Below are 21,517 nucleotides of genomic sequence, written 5' to 3' on the forward strand. Positions count from 1 at the left end.
GGCATTGTCTCAGACAAAGAGAGACTTGGGAAAGAGCTTAGCTTAAAAAGGCCAAGGTCTCCCACTGCATCTGGGGCCATCACCAGTTGTCTTGATGTGGAAGGGGGAGTAGAAGAGGCTCATGACAAATGGCCCCAACTTTTTTTCTGTAAAATATGAGGCAAGGTTCTCAGCCAAGCCAAGAGAGTAGGGGGAGGGAGAACCATGGGAGGTTTGAGGAGGGATGAAAAGGTTTGGAATAGCCTTTGTGGAGTGTGTGAGAGTGAGCTGATAAGGGATGCATACATAGCAGGATTGCCTTGCAGCGGTGAGGGCCCACTTGAGGTTGAGCAACATAAAGCTGTAGTAGACCCAGTCAGAACAATTGCATGATTTTCTCTACCTTTGTTCAGTGCACTTGTGTAGGAGCTAAAATGTTCACCATGGTGGGAGTGATCGAAGGCTGAGGCTTGACTGGGCATAATCAGTGAGATGATAAGGTGATTCAACAAAGGAGTACAACGTAGAGTTGAATTGGTTCACCAATGGATCAAGATGGGGCAAAGAGAGTGCCTAGCAGAGGGGAGATAACAAGGGACAGAACTGAAGAGTCAACATTGTGGATGAAGAGTAGGGTTATAGAAGAGAAAGCAGAGGGACAGGTGACAAGTTTAGGAGCAGATAAGGGATTTTGGAACTCTGGAACATGGAGGTGGTGCCTCTGTGGTAATGGCAAGATCAAAGGAAGATCTTTGTGTGCGGCTGAGGTGGGGTGGAGGAGTAGCTCATGGGAGGTGAGCAAGCTGAGGAGCTGAGTGGTTAGAGTGTTTGAGAGAGGATGACTACATATGCTGAAGTCCCCTAGGATGAGGGCAGGCATTGGGGGAGAGCACATTCTGTAAGCCAGGTATCAAAGTCATAGAGGAGGGAAGGAAAGTGAGCTGGGGTTCTGTAGGCAACAGCTACAAGGATTGTGATTGGGTGGGAGCTGATGAGCAGCACAGGAAGCGAGTACTAAGTGGTGGAGGAAGGGGCAGAACCTAGAAGTGGCAATGGGCAGCAAGGAGTATTCCAACTCCCCACCCCCGACCAAGGAGCTGAGGAGAACGAGTGAAAGTGCGGCCAATGCGGGGAAAGGATGGTCAGGGAGGCTGTGTCGTCAGGGGCAACAGTCCCTTCCCTCAAACAGCTTGCATTCTATGAGGGAAACTGTGTGTGTGTGTGTGTGTACATACACACACGTATATGCATGTATGGATGTACTGGGGCACTCAGATGTGAGGAGGAAATGCATTCCAGGCATGAGGGATGGGAAAACGGGACAAGTTGTGAAGGCTTTTAACATCAGTGGAGTTGTTTCCATTTGCCCTTCAGGCGATAAGGAACCACTGAAGTTTACTGAGCAAGGGAAAGACTTGGTAAGACCTGAACTTTAGGACAAGCATTTTGACAGCTGTGTAGACAGTGACTCATAAAACGGCTCCCCGTGACCTGCATTGTTGTTCATTCTTCGTTCCTGAAGAGGACCAATGGACCAATGACAGAAGGAGGCAATGTCTTGGCTCACAAGTGAATTGGATTTAAGTGAGGCAGGGCTGGGCAAAGTCACCAGCGTCACTCCCCTCCATAGTCATCGGAGTCTAGTGGCAAGACATGGGTCAGGACTGGCAATGGCCCCAGATGCAGTGCGAGACCTTGGTCTTTTTAAGTTAAGGTCTTTCCCAAGTCTCTCTGTCTCAGACAATACCCATTCAGTGAATAAAGGCTAGGCAAAAATTGAGGGGAAAGATGGCCTAGTTTGCCTTCACAAAAGAATCAGTCTGGGAGGGGACGACCCTCAGAGTTTCTTGCACTCTGCATATTGACTTAGAAAACCACAAATGAACATTATCTATGTTGGATTGTAGGACATTATCTATGTAGGATGTAGACAGTGCAGTGCATAGAGCACCAGGCCTAAGTCAGGAAGACTCATCTTCCTGAGTTCAAATCCAGCCTCAGACACTTACTAGCTGTGTGACCCTGGGCAAGTCACTGAATCCTATTTGCCTCAGTTTCCTTATCTGTAAAATGAGCTGGAGAAGGAAATGGGAAACCACTCCAGTATCTTTGCTGAGAAAACCTCAAATGGGGTTATGAAGAGTTGGCCACGTCTGAACAACAACAAATGTTGGATAGTATTTGTATTTGTTAACCATTTCCCAATGATACTTTCATCTGGTTCAGGCTGCATGCTACACCTCCGGTGTCAGAGGATGGGTTGGAGTGGGGAAAATCTTAGGCAAGGAGATTAGTTAATTAGGCAGCTATCGAAGGAGTCCAGGCAAGAAGGGACGATAGACTGAACCAAGGGGTGACTGTGAGAGTAGAGCAAAGTTAACAGATGTGAGAGATGACAAGCGAGAAGCTTTGTGGGAGAGGAGACAAATTGGGAAGGAACTTGGGAGACCTGGGTCCCTGAGGATGGCGGTGCCTTTGGCAGTAACAGGGACCCATCTGCGGAGAAAGATGCTTGGGACCATGCTGAACTGGAGCAGCCTATGGGATGCCCATTCTGAAATGTCCAATAGACAGTCAATGATGCTCCCTTGGAGGCCTGGGAAGAAAATGGGGCTGGATATCTAGAGCTCCATAGAGATGATAACTGAACCCACGTAAACAAGTCAGCATGGAGGAGAAAGAGGAGAGAGCTTAGGACAGAACTCTGGGGATGAACTCCAGTGGGTATGGTAAAGACGGTGAGCCAGTAAAGGAGAGGAAGGTGGAGCCGAGCTGTAAGGCAGATAGGAGAACCAAGGGAGCGGCATCCCCAAATGCCAGAGCAGAGGAAGAATCCAGGAGAGGCTGCTCAGTGCTGTCAGAGGCAGCAGAGAGGGCAGGATCAATGAAAATCAAGAAAACACCACTAGATCTGACCACGAGGAGCTCACTGTTCACTTGGCAGAGAGCACTTTCTGTTGATGGAATTTGAGTCAGGCGTCAAGGGCCACTATTTATGGTAATCTTGGCACCACCAAGTGGGTCAAACAATAAATCTTAATACAGTCTGTCTTGGGCCGTCTCCTCCTCTCTTTTGTGGTACTTGAGAGCTCGTGTAGATTCAAATCTCTCTAACACCAACTGCCTGCAACACGTCTCCACCAGGACTTCCCAAAGGCATCGCAAGCTCATTATGTCTAAAATGGAACTCATGTATCTTCTCCTCAACCCACCCTTCCTCCAACCTCCCGAGTCTGCAACCTTGGCGTTTTGGTTGGCTTTTCCCTTTTCTCAATACTTTCTCAGTTTCCAAGTTTCCGCTCCACGACATCTCTCACACCCACCCCCTTCTCTACATTCACAGGGCCTTGAATTCTTCTTTAGGGCCTTATTCCTTCCTGCCTGGCTGGTTTTCATGGCTTCTTAACTGGTCTCCATGTGGCCAGCCTGTCTTCTCTCCAAGCCATCTTTTACAAAGCTACCATAATCATCTTCCTAAGCACAGTGCCCGTTCCCTGCTCCACTCTCCAGGGGCTTCCTATTGCTTTGGGAGATAAAACACTAACTTTGCAATTGGACATTTAAGGTTCACCACAACGTGGCTCACATCTACTTTTTTTTTAAAGCCTTAATTTGCCCTTCTGCAGTTATTCTTCCCCCTCTCATGCCCCCAGACTAGACTATTAGCTTATTTGCCATTTAACTTTCCACTTCCAAATATTTGCACACTTCCCCCCCTCCCCCCATGCCTAGAAGCTCTTCAACATCTCCAGTTACCTTCAAGGCTGGGCTCAGATGCTCTCCTGGATCCCTTTCCACCCCCACCCCCCACCCCATGCAGGGGTGCCCACTCCCCTCAGATTAGCCGGTATTTACAGGAATGTAAAACAAAGCCTTTTTTGTCTTTGGGGCACCAGGACTTTGTACACTGTTAAGCACCCAATAACTGGAATTTAAATTCAAATGGAAATTGATTCCCAGAGGTAGAAATAATACTGTAGTTGCCACAGGGATGGATGTGTTCCTGGGCATAAAAAAAGGGAGCTTACCAGCGTACCAATATTAAAGGCTAAATAAAACAGTGATTATCAGATGTAAGGTCCTCAGCTCAGGAGGACCATCTCTTCGTTTTACACGTAGGGTTGAGCCCATCCCCCAGTGCCATAGGCTGCTTTGGGGCTCTTGCCCAACGGTGCATCAGATGGGCAGATGTAAATTTGACTGTCTTTTTAAACAGATTTCTGTTCTCAAAGGTCTTACGGAATCCCATGGAGACAGATGGGGGTACTGGGGCCAGGCTAACTGCCCCCACCCTTACGTCTTTCCCATTTAGGGGCAGCAGATCAGAAAAGGAGGTAGGTAGAGAAGAGGATGATTAATGGTGCACTACCTCTCTGCCCTTCATACCAGGTGGACTGTGAGTCTATCTCCAAAAGAGAGCTTCTACTCCCCCCATCCCCTTACCGTCATGCAAAGATGCCAGGACTGTCTCATCAGCACCCCAGGGAAACAGCAATCCATTTGCATGCTGACTTCACTTACTGATACCAGTAACTGTGCTGTAGCAGAGAAGGGGTGGGTTTATTCCATGAGCCAGCTGCCACCACGTCCCCCTCCCCCTACCTATTCCCCTCCCCCCATCCCAGCTGGCTTTACCAGGAAGCCCCATTAACTTGAAGTTGATTGTAATTGTTCATGCTTGATGTTTTCAACACTCCAAGAAGATTGGCGACAAGCCCTTTAAATTCTGGGGCAATTCTCCAAAGGAGGTCATAGGTAAGACCAACATGGAGCATGATGTTTATAGCAGCCTTCCTTTTTGGGGGCAGCAAAAGACTGAAGCACAAAGTGGGTGCCTAGCAATTGGGGAATGGCTAAAAACAAGCAGTGGTATGTGAATGAGGAACTCAGAAAGCATGGGAAGATTTAGATGAACTGATGCAGTTGAGCTGAGCAGAAACTGAAGGATCAAGTTCTAATAAGCACAATCCTGTAAATTAAGGAAGTCAAACTTTGAGTAATGATAATAACCAAATTCCTCATTTCAGTTGAGAGGCAGGAAACATGGAGGTAGAGGCATGATGTAGTAGAAAAAGTACCAAAGTCAGAAGATGTGGGTTCAAATCCTGACTCTGCTACTCACTACCTGCATAACCTTGGGCAGGTGCCTTCCCATCTCTGGGCCCCATTTCCTCATCTGTGAAGAAAAGGGGGATTGGTTTGGACGGCTTCCAAGGTCCTTCCCAGCTCTAACCCTCAGATGCAAAGAGCTTTGCACACATTGTCAGATGTGGTCACTTTATCAGTCATTTTTCTTTGCTCCAAAGGAGAGTTCAGTTTGGGGTGGGTGGGGTGGGGTGGAGCAGGGTTAGCTGTATTCAAGTAACTGATATAAAAGCAAAACACATCAATACAACATTAAAAACAATTGGGGTAGGAGGGGCCTGGTTTACTCCTGCATTCTCATGGGTGGTCTCTCTCTTTTTTAAAGAATGGATTTTCTTTTTTTTCTTTTTGGAGACTTCCCGACCCCTCCCTTGGGTGTGCGGGCTCACTGGGAGGTTCTCCATTTACTGTTGATATCACCCTCTGTCCATTTCTTTTCAGCCTGTGCAACTCTTGGGCATAAGTCTTCCAGGTCCCTCATTGAGAACCATCAGGGAAATGGGGCTGGGTGGATGGATGATTAGGACGAGTTAATCTCTCAGATCATCTCCACATGCAAAGGCTCATAAAACTCCAAACCCACACTGCTCGAAGGTCCTTATGGATCAGAACTCCACATGGAAAACACAGTTACAACAAGAGAAGACAAAAACATGTTTTAATCTTTAAAAATTTTTTTTTATTATTGATAACTGCCAATATGACTCTCTTTACACAGGCCGGCTGTTTCCTATAAATATTGGTTTTGGATTAATTTAAAAGTCATACTTTTGCACCCCCTAGACAACGGAGAGTTACCCAATCGTGAAAATTCTACTCGTAAGAGTTCTCGTCCTCATTCTTTCTCCTCCTCTCCCAAAGAATGAGGACGTTTTTGCCTCTTCAGGTCTGTGTAAAGGTTCCTTGGCAGGAGTACATGCATATGACTTTAAAATAAGGACCAATAATCCGCCGCTAAGGGTGATGCACAGAGAACAGAATACAGTACGAAGACATCATTTCAAATAAATACCCACATATAGACAGATGAAGTTATTTTAAATGCAACAATATTTCTTATAAATCAATACTGTAACAGAAGGTGAAAAGAGAGAAGTCCCCACATCTAGGAATAATAATGTTTATTCCAGCAAACAGAACTCATTTGTTCCTGCCATTTATATTATTATTATTTATTATTATAATTTGTACTTTTTTGAGGAAAAAAATGGGTTTTTCTTCCTCCGGAAGTACCAATTGAATCATTCACAGGAGCCTCAACAAAAGTCCTGAGGCACTTTTGTTGATGTCCTTTTTCCGTTTCTGTTTCCTGAAATGACAATGATTAGATACCACATGCAAGAGAAGATATTAATGTCTTGCTTTCACATTCGCAAAGAATACTAATGGTTAAACCATGCCCACCGCTGCTGCCGGAGAAAGCGAACAGAATATCCACAGCTGACACCCATCGGTGCTGCAACCAGACATGTCCTCTTTCTTTCCACACAGCTTGCTTCTTCGTTCAGTCCAAGTCCATTTGGTTCCCCAAGTGTATTCGATGTTTTGTGTTTGCTTTTCTTTCTTGAGCCCTGAATTTGCCAGGATCTGCCTGGGAAAGTATCACTGACTAACAGAATTTTGCACAATTTCTCATCTCTCGTGGGATATAAAGAGACCCATTTCCAAAACCAAATGAGCTTGCTTACTTTGTGTTTATTGCTCCGTATCTTCCCAATTCCCAACCAGCTCATTCCGGTTCCTTTTTTTTTCTAGACTAAACTATATCCTAGGATTCTCCCTCAAATTAGCAAAGGCACTACTGGCAACAATGAATAACAAAAAGGCGTTGAAATTGAACACCCTAGAATTGACAACTTTAGAATTTTTCTTTCTAAATGTACCACAATTTGGCACAACAAACAAAGAGGTAACGAAACAATTCCAATTTGGAATTTCACTGGTACAGTTGTAGAAAATTCTGTTAATCAGTCATGCTTCACAACCTCCTCCAATCCAGAATCTCTGGAACTTGCAGGTAATACTACTGCTTTCATCGCTTTAATTTTATTTTTCAAGTGCCTATTACTGTTTTAACCAGAGCAAAGTCAAGTTTTCTTCTTGTTACATTGAACTATTCCTAAGAATAATAATACAATATGAAAAAACCCCAGAATTTGAATACCCTGGATTTCTTAATGAACATGGCAGTTAAAAATCAGTCATTTAAAACATAAACCATAACATTTCATGATTAAAAAAGGCTGCTGAAGCACAGCACATAACAGTTTAGCAGAGCCACCCCACGTGAGCTGGGGCTGTCACCTAAACAGAGTCTAGAGCAAAAACAACCCAAAAAAGCCTACAAAGTTCTGCGACATGCCTCTGGAGAAATCAACGAGTACAAATGCATGATGGAGACCTACTGCGAGCACAAGTCATTGCTTCTCCTAGATCTTTTCTACATGAGGAATTAAGGAAGCTAATACAATATTAAAATATCAAAAGTGCACAGGTTTAACAATCAGATAAGAAAGGAATATAGGTCACAACAAAAATGGCTTCCCCCAATGGTGCCCCCCTCCCCCAACCCCATCTGAACGTTTCTAGTAGACTCATTGTTCGTTTGAAGGCGTTTCTTCAGCACTTGTAAAAAATGTTTCCTGCAGCAATATCAGCCCATGAGGTGTACAGGTTTTCTCTTTCCAACCCAGGATATGCAATTTTGAAAATGAGTGCAGGTAGTATATTCATGAGAAAAAGAAAAAAAGAGAGAGTGGAAATTTGGGATTTCGTCCGTTCCTTTGGGCAACCAGAGCTCCCTGGGCTGGTTTAGCCACCAGCACGAGCAGCTTAAGAAAGTTGCAATTTGACCGAGGGCACTGAAGGCCAATTCCGTCTCCGGGTACTACTCTACAGCTGAAAATGGGGGGGAAAAATGAAATTGTATTAGAAAAAACAGGTTACTTATCCCGTTAAGAGGCTTGACATCTTAATACTGATAGCACTGCGAGAGCTACAGAGCAAGTTAGTGGGGTGGCGAGAGAGGACCCAAGTGTTTGTCTGTTAGAAGGGCAGCCCCTGAGCCAGGGGTGGGGGGCGGTGAGAGGGGGGGAGCTGCCCAAGCACTGGAAACCAAGAGGGCCAGGGAGAACTGTGCTGGGGCTTTCCATTTACTGAAAAAGATTTCTTACAAGTACCGAATGGAGAGGCTGGAGGAGCAAGGGGCCAGCTGGGAAGAAGCATCAGAAGGTTTATCAGTGAAGCTAAACGATCTCTGGAAAAACATGCAGGAGGTGTGGGTCATGCGGGCCAACGCCGAAATCCAACTGACAGGAGCCTGCTCGTGGAGGTAGGTGATGGCGGAAGAAATTTCCCATGTTAAAAATCCGCAAAGAGCCAAGTAAGTAGAGGCTGAGACTGGACACAGACCAAGCCCAGGAGAAAAGAGTAAAGACCGGACAAGCCCCACAGTCTTTCACAGAGCACCATCTACACGTGCAGCCACACCGGCAGGAGGGATTCATTTTCTCACAACTGTGTCATGTGACTACTTCTGGTCTGGACCCAAACACAAACATCTGGAGACTACTTTGAGAAATGATGGAGGCTGAAGAAAACCCGACAGGCATGGAAACAATCACATCATCTCGGGTCCCCTGATAACACTGATCCCTTTTTAGAAGAATCTCAAGGACTCTGAAAGCCTCTCTGGGCAGCATGTCTGATCTCCTGACATGCGTCCTTGAACCCTAGGCTAGGCTGCCCCTTAGAGACAGAGACCCTGTGGGACTGGGTGCCTGTGGGAGCAGCTTCCTGCCGCAAGGAGCCAGCTGGTGCCGGATGATCTACTATGCAAGGAGGAGGAGAAAAACAAAGGCTGACGGGGGCCATGGTAGGGGGCACATAGGGGGGATCAGTACAGCAGCAGAATTAGTACATTGGCTTCTAAAATAACATAAGCTGCTCATTAGCAAAATTAAAGTCCTAATTCATGAAAATGAGCGCTTATTATAGGAGACAGAATATATACTGAGCTTTCTCATCCTTTTTTTCAGACCTCAGTTATTTTCCAAGAAGAGTTAAGTTATTGGGGGGGAAAAACCCAAGACAAAACTCCGCTTCTCCAATCTGATCCTGATGTCAGCCCTGTAAACCACATGGGTGATTTCCATTCTTAGCAGGTTCTAGATGTTAAAAAAGGAACAGGGCTCCCCATAGAAAAGGAAGGTAGGAGTGTCAGACACTTCCAAAAAAAAAGAAAAACCCAACCATGTGCCTCCTTCTGCCTCACCAATCCCCCAGACCCCACCACCATGGAAGCAGCAGCTCCCGGCCTTCCATCCTCAACCCTCTTCCATAGCCCTCCAGGCACCAATCCTAGAGGTCCTTTTGTTTGGTTTTGGTTCTTGGGAAATTGGCCTCAAGTGGTTCAAATTCTCCTGGAAAGTCTCCGAGTCACCGGAGTTCTCCAGTGGGCTGACAGCCTTGGGAAGGAGTCGGCATTAGCAAGATGAACTGGTTTAATTTCCTGGGCCTACAGCTCGCTCTGCTTGCATAATCAACGCTACTGTGTGTGTGTGTGTGTGTGTGTGTGTTGCTTCCTGTGTGTGCTCGGGGAAAACCAAACCAGGACAGTCACACAGGGAACAGGCCAGATCTCGCAGACCTTCCTATCCACGCTGGCCTAACGAAGCTCATGCGTCGACGGCCTGTGGACACAGCATTTCTTTCCCTACGTGCCACATGCTGCAAGAGACTACCTAAGGCTGGCCACGAGCCACTCTGGCGGGTGACAGGCGCTACAGCAATGCACACCCTACTACCTTATGTCATATTCCCGAGGGGGGCCAAATTGCATAACTTTGATAATATACATGTATACATAACATGAAATGTGCAAGTTTGGGAGAATCCACCTTCTCCCAGACACCTCCTGGAAGCTGAGTCAATCATCTTTCCCCTCAATGACCGCTATTGCCAGTGGCCCAGCTTCCATGGATGGGCAAGTCACGAATCTCTTTTTAAATGCAGGACACAGTTTTCTGTGACAAATGCCTGATTTTCCACACTGTCCTGCCACAATTTCTGGGACCACCTCATCATCTCCAGCCTGTCTGTCTGTCTGAAAAGGAGGCCGGGAAGTTTGATGTGTGCTTAACACAGCCCAGGAAGGGGCGGAAGTCATGTTTGTGCTCTACAGACTACAGCTAGTGCCACCCAACGTTACAGATTCGAGGACACGCTCCCTTTAATAGAAAAGAAAAAAAAAGGCCCCCCCCATGTTCACGGTGGAAGGGGTCCAGTCCCCACTACAATAACCGTGCAACTAGCAACATCCCCCTTACATATGGATTTCTCATCGTCAAGACCAGCGTAATGCAATGTGTATGATGCGGTTGGTAAGGATAAACTAGCAACAGCCTCCATCACTGAAATGTTAGTGGGGCGTTAAGCGGACAACAGAGACAGCGGACGGTTAGATGTGCGCGCACCATCCCACGCGGCTCCCCAAGAGCCACCCTAGTCACAATAAATCTTATACTTCTCGCTGCAGAACACCTGGTTGCTGAGCATGGCCCCCTCGGGCCTGTCCGCACAGGACCGGAGGTGACTTACACTTGGGGTGCCGCTCTTGCCTTTGGAGGCCGACTTGGTGCGCCCCCTCTTTGCCTGCTCGTGGTCGAGCTCCAGGTGCTCCAGTCGCTGCGTCAGGGCCAGCTTCTGCTGGATGGCCATGCGCAGCAGGGAGTTCAAGGTTTTCTTCTCATCCTCTGCTGCTGCGAGCTGACGCTGCATCTCGTCCAGCTGAGTGACGTACTCGTCACATCTGCAATGACAAGGAACAAGAGAAGCCTTAAAAATGCGCCGCCACTGTGCACTGGGAGAACTCCCTGGGAGGTCAGTGGGAGAGAAGCCAGAGGTGGGACGGTGTAAAGGTCAGCTCAGGAGGTAGCCCCCAGTGGAGCGCCCAAGGCCCCCCACCTTCTTCCCATACAGCTAATGAGGAAGCAAGCACCTGACCCCCAATCCAGCACTTACCAGTGGAAAGGCCACTAACACTGGACATAGATGCCTTCTAGGGGCAGGCCTTCCCAGCCCCAAGATTCTGGAGTTCTCTGAATCACAGAATCTGAGAGGAGCCTCAAATACTGCCCATATATGAAAGGAACTCCCAGACAAGTGGTCATCCAGTTTCTGCTTGGAGCCAGCTAGGTGGTGCAGCAGATAGTGTGCTGTACTTTCAACTACGAAGACCCGAGTTCAAATGCAGTCCCAGTCACTTAACTAGCTAAGTGACCCTAGGCAAGTCACTTAACTTTTAACTTAAACCTGCCTCAGTTTCCTCAGCTGTAGCCTCTCAGGGTCATAGAGAGGTTAGAATGAGACAAAGCATTTTGCAAACCTTAAAGTGTTATGTAAATGCTGGCCGCTATTATTGTTATTGGAGACCTCCCAGGGGAACCTGCCAGCCCTTGGGGCAGCCCGTTCCACTTCAGGACCACTCCAAGTTTAAGAAGCCTTACAAACACTAGGCTAGTTTCCTGCTCATGCTATATTTTCAGGTCACCAGTACCCATGACGACCACCAGGGGGAGAAAGAACCCAGCAGTGCGGTCAACAAAAGGTTAGGATAGACATGAATTTCTATTCTCTGATGTAAACCTAGTGTTTTTAAGGGCTTAGAGGGCTATAGACCGAGAAGCTTGCCCAGGATTGGAGGACCACAGATCTAGGGAAGGAAGGAAGGGAAAGGTCTGAGGCTCTGAGGCATCCAGCAATGGGTCCGAGACCTCAAGGGGGTTAGGAAATGAGGCAGGATTTGAACCTAGGTCTGCCTGAGGCTCTATCCACTCCACAATTTGCTCAAAGTCATACTACTAAGTCAATCTTGGGAAAACTCAATTCATAATGCCACTTCTGTTTGCATTTCTTAAAAAATCCCTATTTCCATCATGCTTTGAAGTTTACAAAGAGCTTTTGCTGCAACTGTGCTGTCAGAGAGGCAGGCAGTACGATTATGTCATCTATTATACCCATCTTATAGATGAGAAAAGAGTGAGGGATGCTGAAGGTTTACTGAGGCTAGTGCTCCCTCCTAGGGGTCTGCACGGGTACTTCTCCAGAGGCCCATGTCAGCCCTATCCCTGCCTGAGGATTGGCCGAGAGCATACCATCCCCAGGGGTTTCCAGGGAATGTTTACATATTCTCAGAGGTCAGAGGGGTATGATCTCTTCTCATAATCCTTCACAAAAGCTATATTTCTGGGACAGAGCTTCTGGCCACAAGGAGACTGCTAGTCCCAATCTGGAAACTAATTTAACTAATCCATGTGTCTGTTTGGATTGAAGAAGTCCAGCAGAAAATGATAATAAAAATGCCTTCCATTTATCCATTGCATACATATATGTGTGTCTATGTCAAGGGTGGACAACCTATAGAATAATTAACCAGGTCGATACCACTTTGTGACATTGCTTAAGCTGCTGTCTCAAACTGCTGTTTGCAATACAACCACTCATGTAGGTGTCTTTTGTCCCAAATTAGACCAATGATTTCCTAAGTACTGTAACTGTGTCTGGCTTGTATTTCTTTGCATTACCAGGCCTAATCTAGCAACATGTTGGGAAAACACTGAAACCAAATCAGAGCAGGTACTGCTGTTGGCTGTGCTGTTTCATTTATAAAATGAACGGCCTCCAAAGGTCCTTGCAGGTCCCGTGCTCCATGAGACCGCAGGGCGATGGATCCCAGTTCTAATACTTTTCTAGCTGTGTGATCACTGGCAAGTTATATAGAGTAAGATGGCTTGGGTTCAAATCCAGCCTCCTCTCACTGCCTCCCTGGCTGACTCTGGACTCCATCATCCCTAAGCTCCCTACCAGCTTAGATCTAGAATGCAGTGATCCAAACAAATGCCATGAACGTTCATCTTCTAAAAGAAACCCCCAGGTATTCACGAGCACTTGACTCCAAACAGCTCCTGCTTACGACAGAGGGCCAAGGAATGGGGACTGAGCTCTGAGCTGGACAGGCCCCTTGGCTCAGAGATGGTGATGGCAGAAAAGAAGTCTCCCAGAGCCTGCTGGGGAGGCTGCAATCAAGACCATTTGTGCCTTTTCTGTAGTTTCTACAGAAAATCCTTTCTTGGCTGAGGAGGAGCTCACTGAGAATTTCCCATTCCAGTCCCATTCCCAGCATGGAGACACGGCACGGCCGCCGGCAATCCCAGCCCAGCTCAACCAGCATCTGGTGACCTACACAGAAGGTTTGCTCCATTCGCCGCCAGCAGCGGCGGTACTCACTGCAGAGTCACGCCTATCCCACACCTTGTGAAATCCCAGGGCAGGGTTATCCCCTGGGGCAGATCACAGGGGGAATTCTGAGCTCTGACTCCCTCCCCTCCTTCCCCTCGCTTGGGTTACAGATGATGGGATCACCTGACGCTCTAAGCAGGAAGGCTTTCCCCTCAGACCTGCCTCAACAACTGGAACATGAGAGTGGGATTAAAAAAAGAGATCCCTAAATACTCTCACCGTGGCACCAAATGGTGAGAATGTTTCTCCTGGCCCTGTCTCTCGCCCGCCTCCCACCTCGCTCCCTCCCATCTGCTATGTCTGGTCTCCCAGGGCACTCTGATTTGTCTTCAGAAGGCCCAAGGCTCCCAAGTTATCACGAGGAGGGCAGTGAGGCCAACCCGCACTGGGCACTCAGGTCCTGGCTTCCCTCCTTCCTTCACTCTTGCTGAAGCCCCTGCCACTGGTGACTGGGGCAGAGGCTGTGGCCACAAGGTGGCTCAGGGAGCCCCTCACAGGGCAGGGCTCAAGGGTGCCATTCCAGGAAGCCCTCCTCTCCTCTCCCCTTCCTTCCTACAGCTTGGAAGGTGCATTCCTCCAGGGAGCTGTTTGTCCATGAGAAGGGCATGGGCTGGATGCCAGGTGCGGTCCCCAAGCTCTGGGGCATTGGCACCTGTCTCAGCCATTCCCTGAAGTAAAGATTTCCTCGGCAGAGAACAGGCCAGCTCTTTGGGGGCGGGCAGGCAGCCCATCCCCCGAGATGCCCTCCTAAAGGTGTCCCCACTGAAGTGACCTCATTTCACCCTAGAATATCAGGCCAGAACAGGGGAGTGGAAGTGAGCCTGAGCACCAGGCTCCCCTGGAAGGAAAGTCAGGCAAAGAAAGGCTGATTTCTTCCCTGGCAAGGACTAGACCCAGCCCATGCATGCAATGCTTCCGACCCAAGGCTCTGGGGAAACACATTCCCAATCGAGCTGGGTGAAGGCCTTCCAGACCCACGACAAGAACTGACTCGCTGATGAGGAGATGGACACACCCACCCATACACACACACCCACACACCCAGAGCCCTAGCCAGGCTGCCCCCTTCATTTGGGTGGCACAAGGGCCTGGAGTCAGACTTCAAATCCTTGCACTTTCTCAGCCTCGGTTCCCTCTTCTGTACAATGGGATAATAATAATAATAGCCACTCTGCAGGGTTTCGTGAGGCTCAAACAAGTTAATATACATAAAATGCTCTGCAAGTCCTAAAGCAGTATATATACATGCCTGCTCTTATTATTTATGGTTTATCTTTATTGATAAACAAAAGAAATAACCTCTCTCTAGGCCTTAACATTTACAGAACAATTTCCTCAGAACTACCCGGGAAGATCAATGGTGCAAGTGCTATTGTCCCCACTTTACAGATGAGGAAACTGAGGCTCAGAAAGGAGTCACTTAACTCATAAAGCATCATCAGAGCCGGGATTGGAACCTGGCCACAAGGGCCTCTCCGTCACACCCAATGTGTGACTCAAATGAGCCTTGCAGGGCAGGCTCAGCGAGGCCCCTGGGCCTTCATCCTCAGGGCCTCCGAGGGCCGGGAAGCGAAGGGAAAGTAGGGTTACCTGGTAGCGAACATGGCCCGCAGAGAAGAGAAGGTGGCGGCGTCCTCCTTGAGGGCCTTCAGCTCGTTGCGGAGTTTCATCATGGTCTCCGTCACCATGGCCTTCTCATTCTCGTATTTGCTCTTCAGGTTGGCCAGTGCCACTTCAGCAGTCTGGGGGCAAGCAAGGAGAGGAGAGATGTGTGTGAGTGACAGGGCCCGTGGCTCTGGGAAGTGGACAGCCTCTCGTTGGCCCCTGCCCACCAGGCAGAACCCCCACTAGCCAGCAGCTATTTCATCCTCCCCAACCTCGCGTGGCCCCGAGCGAGGTCCCCAGCTGGGGTCACCCCCCGCGCCTCCCCCCAGAAGAGCCCTTCCTACAACCTGCCTGGTGTGGGATCACTCGAGCTTCTGCTCGATGGCCTCCAGTGAGGGCAGAACTCTGAGCGGGAAGCCCACTTCTCCGGAAATGCTAAGACGGGGTGGAGAGAGGACTTAAATGCCAGGAAATCTGCTGGGGAGAGGAGTGTGAGAGTGTGTGCGTGCGTGTGTGTGCGTGTGTGCGTGTGTGAGATGAGTTTGCCTGGCTGAGGTCCCCCTGAAGACCTCAGCTTCCATGGCAGCAGAGCCCCTGCCAACGTGGCCAGGACTGACCAACCTGGGATTCCCCTCTCATGAACTACAAGGCTTCCTTAACCCAGGCTTAGCAGACCAAACGAGCACGCGACTTTCTTGGGGATGGAGCTGCCTGGCTGGTTGGCATCAATGCTCTGCCGCCCTTGGGGTCTCCAGTTACCTGCTCCTGTCTCTTCTGAAGCTGTCCCCAACCTCAGGATCACAGGAGCAGAGACGGGGGACCCCAGAGGCCATCGTCTTGTCTGACCCTGTCATTTTCCAGGAGCACACCGAGGCCCAAGGAGGTCACAGCATCACAGGCCGGGAAGGGACTTGCTGGAAGTCCTCCAGGAGTAGCGGGGGCCAGGCCTGACTGGGGGCCCTCTGCCTGTGGAGCTACCTTGGGTGCTCTCTTGGCCACAGACTCCAGGGCCCAAGCTTGCCTTGCCTGCACGCTATTCACTGTGCTTTACTTATAAAGAATTCATTTATTAGGCGAAGGGAGTAACAAACTTCGATATAAAAGGACAAAGGCGATCACCAGCAGGTGGTGCCCAAGCTTCCTTGCTAGCCTAGATTCTCCGCCATGATGTTCAGGCATCCATACCTCCATCCATGGTGCTCTAACACACAAGAGAGCCCGAGCGCCCCTTTGGCATGACCTTCTCAGACCCAGAAACACTCTCTCAAGAAGGCAAGGATCCCTGCCCTCTGCGTTTCACTGAGGAGTCTTGAGTTCCACTGTGCCAAACCACCATCTTAACAATGATAAAACAGCTCACATCTGTCTATACTGGCCTTCAGTCTCCAGCATTCAGGTCTTGGAAACTAGATCCTTACTGATCACCATCTTGTTTTTTCTTCCCCTAACCAGCAGAATGGGGACTCCTGGAGGGCCAGGAGCAGGACACCATGTTCTTCTTCTCTTTCTAGCCCCAGCACCAAGGACAATGCTCAGCCTTCCTAGGTACTTAATACATGTTTGTCCAATTTAATGTGAGATGAGATTATGCATTTCCCCTTCAACTCATAAACCATCATTCTCAAACACCCTCCCTCACCCCTGGGGAAGACAAAACATTCCTCACGGTGACCGCAGACGCCAGCGCCAAAGGCACAAAGAGGATGGGCAGCAGGCTCTCCAATGTGCGTATTTAGGAGTAGAATTGTGCCCAGCACATAGTAGGCCTTTAACAAACGCGTGGTGGTTAATTAAGAGTAACAAAGAACTGGCAGTCATCCCATCGGCTGGAAATCACTGAACAGAAGGCTGCAAGTGAATGCCGAGGGATGTTCCTGCGCTGTAAGAAAGGAGGAATGAGAAGATCCAAGAAGTCTGGGAAGATGCCCATGGGCCGGTGCCTCCTTCAGGTTAAGGCGCCAAGGCGCCTCCATTGTGATCGTCTGTTGTACCGGAGAGGTGCTTTGAAAGGGACCCAAAAGATGGCCTTATCCCCCACGAACCCCTTAGTAGAGGCATTTTAGGAGGCTTCAAATGACAGGGGGATGGTGAAGACAGAAGGCATGAAGGCACTGAGTACCTAGGGCCTGGGGGTGGTAGGGAGGAGGCCAAAGGAATAAGGGGAAACTGAGGCAAACTCCTCTGGCTCCATCATCTTGCCAGAGTCTGGCTTTCCCTCTCCAAACTCTCTGCAAATACACGACTCCTTCCCGTGCCATGAGCCAGCATTCCCTTTCCCAAGCAGCAAAGACTAGCCGTGCTTGTGCTTTGAGGGCAAGGGAGGGGATGGCAGGCCCGGGTACCAATGATGCCCAAAGCCACCCTTCAAAAGGCAGCTGCTTTTAGAGAGTGGCCGCCAGGCAAGGGGCCAGGGCTCCAGCAGGCACCGCCGGAGTGGCGCGCAGCCCTCCCCCAGCCCGCACCTCACCTGCTTGTTGGCTTTTAGCACGGTCCTCAGGGTGGCGATCTGCTCTCGCTTGGTGCTCAGCAGAGACTTCAGCTTCAGGATCTCCTCCATCAGGGCTTCTTTGTCCTTGTCTACCACAGGCCCCAGCTCCTGCGTGGCCACACGCTGGCGGGACAGCTCCACCGTGCGGTCCACGGCCGCCTGCAGATGCTTGATCTGGTCCCGGATGATGGCGATCAGGTTGTAGATGTTCATGGGCTCCTTGCGGGGATCCGACACAGGGGAGGGGAGGGAGGAGCTGGGGGAGGGCGAGCCGTCGCCGCTCCCGCTCTCCACCTTGCTCAGGTCGATGGCCAGGAGCCCCTTGGAGAGCAGGATGGGCGAGCGCCTCCCCTTGCCTTCGGGGCTGACGCGCCCGCCGCCCTTGCCCTCCTTGTAGTAATCCAGCATCACTCTGTTGGGGGTCTCGTTGTTGCACATGCATACGTGGTGGTAGAGGTTGGCCAGCTCCTCGCTGAAGGTCACCAGCTCGTCCTGGGCCACGCTCAGGCTGCCCTGCGTCTCCCCGGCCACGTCACTCACCTTCTTCAGCTCCTTCTCCAGCCGGGCCAGGTGCTCTCGGTCCAGCCGGCTGGCCTTCTCCAGCAGCGCGATCTTCTCCGTCAGGGCCTGGCCTTCGGTCTCATAGCGGCCCTTCTCCTCCTCATACCTGGACGCGCACTCCTCGTAGCGGCCCTTCAGCGCCTTCAGCTCCTCCCGCAGGTCGCCCACCTCCGCCACAGCCACCTTGTACTTGCACTCCAGGATCTCAGGGCCGTTGATGTCCACCTCATAGTAGTCGCCGTCCTCGTGGCTGTCGCGCTCCTTCTCATTGTCCAGCGCCGACTGGCGCTCCTTGCTGACCTGGAGCTTCTTCATGGCCGTGAGGTTCTCGGTCAGACGACTGACCTTCTCGTGCTGCTCGGACAGGGCTCCCCGCGTAGACTCGAGCTGCTTCTGGGACTCCTGCAGCGTGGAAAGCAGGGTCATCTTTTCCCGCTCCATCTGAAAAAGCACAAAACGGGACCATGATTCTGTCGGCCATTGTCTTGCCTCAAAGGCAGAAGTCACGCAGTCAGTCAAGGGGCCAGGACAACCAACGGTCCCATTTCTCCTTCTGGAGCAGTGCGATGGACCCTCACACAGCGGGCCCAAAGCAAAAGAAAGATAATGCCCATGGGCCATCCCCTGCGCCCCCAAAAATATATTACACAGATATTCAGAATACTTTCAGAAAGAGAACAGAAATGCCCACAGCATCATTCTGCCTCCACCTCACGAGGCCACTAGGAGAGGCAGCCTGACGAGGTGCAGACAGGGCCTAAGCTGTCCGGAGGCCTTGGTTCAGTCCTGCCTGTGACCCTGAGGAGGTCACAGTGGCCCTTCCCCTCCACTTAGCCTTTCACCATCCCCAGACACCTCTCTGTCTAAGGCCACTAGTTATGTGGGATCTGCTCGTCTGCCTGGGCCCCTTGGTGAGTTCTCCCATCCTAACCACAGGGAGACCTAGAGTGGCCAACTATAAGGTGCTCTGCCTTCGAGGAACGTCTCCCTGGGAGGTCTGGGCCAAAGGGACACTCACTTCCCCTCCCCCTAGGGAATCCACAGCCCACTACAGATAGCTCAAGCATCACTTCCTCCACAAGACCCTTCAGGATCCTCTGAGCACTCTGGAAGTGACACTATTTATTTCATGTTTTTCTTATTTCCTTACTGGTGTGAATGTTATTTCTCCTAAGGAGAATGGAAGCACCTTGAAGACAGGAACAATTTTCATTCTTGTCTTTTTTACATCGTATTCTCAGGACCCGGCACACAGTAGGTGCTTAATGCTTGCTGATTCCAATAGAGCGATGGCCTTCTGTTCCCCCTCATCTTATACTATCTAGCACTGGTCACAGAAAGGATTCCACAGAAAGGCCGTGATGCCCTGGTCGAGCAGTCACAGAGTACATCATTGCTTCTATTTTATAAGCTGGAAAGCCGAGGCCTAAGGAAATTCAGCAAGGAGCTGCAGAGAGCCTGGGCTCCCCAGGCCCCCACAGCGGTGATACTCCAGGCTCTACCGTGAACAACAGTGACCTCAGGACACTGAGAGTGAAGCACGCTGCCTGCGAGAGGTGGTGGCGGGCTACCAGTGTGGAATGAGGCATACGTTGTCAGATTTGCTCTTCTGAACTGTCGTTCTGTGTTACAAAGGAGGGTTTCATTGGTGGTGGTAAAGAGATTGGGGGGGGCATTTGAAAGTGATGGTGATTTTATTTCACATGTATAATTGGTATCATATCACTTGCCTTCTCAGATAATTTGGAACTCAAAAATTAAAAAGAAAAGAATGCTGAAAATGAGTAAGAAATTCCTTAAAAAAGAGCAATGGCGATTTTAGGGAAAAACCCTCTACCAGTCCAGCGCTAAAGGACAAAGGCCGAAGGATCTAGGGGAGAGGAAGGGCTCCGTGAACGCAGAGCCAGAAACGTGCAGAGCCCCGGGCAGGGCCGCTCACCTGCACCAGCTGCTGCTTCAGCTTCTGGATCTCCGAGATGTTGAGCTCGCTGAGCAGGTCAGACACCAGGCTGGGCGCCGGCGGGAAGCCTTCCTCCTTCTTGGGCGTAGAGGTCTTGTTGCTGTCGCAGGCCGCCATCTTGTGCAGCCCGTTCTGCTCGAAGCCGTTCACCAGGACCTCATCGTTGTTGGGCTCAGCTGCCTCGTCGCTGAACTTGAGGCCATCCAGGGAGAAGCTCAGGTGGCTGGTGTACATGGAGTCGTTGATGTTCATGTAGTGGGACAGCTCCTTGCGAAGGTTGTTCTTCTGCTCGCGCTCCGTCTTCAGGGTCTCCAGCGACTCCTCCAGCTGGCGCTCGGCGATCTCCTTGAGGCGGATGGCGTCCTCCAGCTGGCTGTTGAGATACTCCGTCTCCTCTTCCAGCCGTTTGATTTCATGTTTGAGGCCTTCAAACTCCACCTGGGAGGAGAGCACACAAAAAAGCCACGGTCAGACACGGGGGGCCCACATTCCTCCCCTGGGCCTCAAGGTGGGGTTGGGACCGAATGTCTCGTCAGCTGGGGCTCGCAGGCTGCCCTGGCACAGTCCCTTAGAGCTGACGGGACGAGCAAGGTAACGGCCAGTTGGGGGCCAGCGTGTTAGCGGTGAGGGTCCGGACGCCGCACCCCACCCCTGCTGCCCCGAGGCCCTCGTGGCCATGAGCCTGGTCTTACTACTGGCTCTTCTGGGAGTTACTGGGGATAGACTCTGGCCTCCCTGTCAGTAGAACGCGAGCTTCTTGAGGGCAGGCGCCTTGTAGCTCGCTGTGTGGATGGAGAGAGAATTCACATCGAAGACTTGGGTTAGAAGGTAAGGAACAAGGAAGAAGGGGCCCGGCCCTTCCTCACGAGCTGGGGAGCTGCAAACGTGTCATCCCCCCCAGAGCTCCACATGGTGGTCTGCTCAGCTGGGCCTCACCACGGCAGAGTCACAGGGCTGGTCGGGCCTCAGAGCCTCCCCCCGCCCCCTGCATCCTCACTTGCCCGTGGTCTTTAGCTCTCTCTTAAACCTCCAGTGAGGGTTATTTTAATCACTGTTAGGCTCATATTTTTTTCCCTCCTGACATCCAGCTCTAATCTCCGTCTCTGCAGTTCCTGTATCTTGTTCCTGGTTCTGTTTTCTGGGCCCAGGCAGAATATAAAAGCCCTCCAGACGGGACCGCCGTCCCAAAGTGGGATGGGTGTGGCCTCAGGGTTCCCCCCTCCCTTGGAGGCCTTCAAATAGAACCCCAAGATTACCGAGGGGATTTATTTTACCTCTGGGATAGACTAGACTGAGGTGGGGAACCTACGACCTTGAGGCCACACGTGGCCCTTTAGGTCCTCAAGTGTGGCCCTTTGACTGAATCCAAACAAATTTGTTCTGTGAAATTTGATTCAGTCAGGGGGCTGCACTTGAGGACCCAGAGGGCCACGTGTGGCCCCCACCCTGGACTTGACGCTTGCTGAGATTTCTTCCAACTC

General features: G+C 50.4%; 1 protein-coding gene across 2 annotated transcripts in view; it reads right to left on the bottom strand.

Annotated features, from left to right (window-relative positions):
• Positions 1-5,780: 5,780 nt before the first annotated feature.
• BICD2 (BICD cargo adaptor 2) overlaps positions 5,781-21,517 on the bottom strand; it is an 89,829-nt gene continuing 74,092 nt past the window's right edge. Inside the window, exons 4-8 of one of the 2 annotated variants that reach the window (XM_027835766.1) lie at positions 20,016-20,474; positions 17,495-18,517; positions 15,013-15,164; positions 10,723-10,933; positions 6,857-8,022 (exon numbers count right to left, since the gene is read on the bottom strand). In XM_027835766.1, the coding sequence (XP_027691567.1) occupies positions 8,017-8,022; positions 10,723-10,933; positions 15,013-15,164; positions 17,495-18,517; positions 20,016-20,474 (1,851 nt within the window). In that variant the 3' untranslated portion in view covers positions 6,857-8,016. Of the gene's footprint in view, positions 10,934-15,012; positions 15,165-17,494; positions 18,518-20,015; positions 20,475-21,517 lie in introns of both variants that reach the window. The other variant, XM_027835765.1, reaches the window with a different exon arrangement.

The sequence above is a fragment of the Vombatus ursinus genome, unplaced genomic scaffold, assembly GCF_900497805.2.
Source record: "Vombatus ursinus unplaced genomic scaffold, bare-nosed wombat genome assembly UNPS02014817.1, whole genome shotgun sequence".
NCBI lineage: Eukaryota > Metazoa > Chordata > Mammalia > Diprotodontia > Vombatidae > Vombatus > Vombatus ursinus.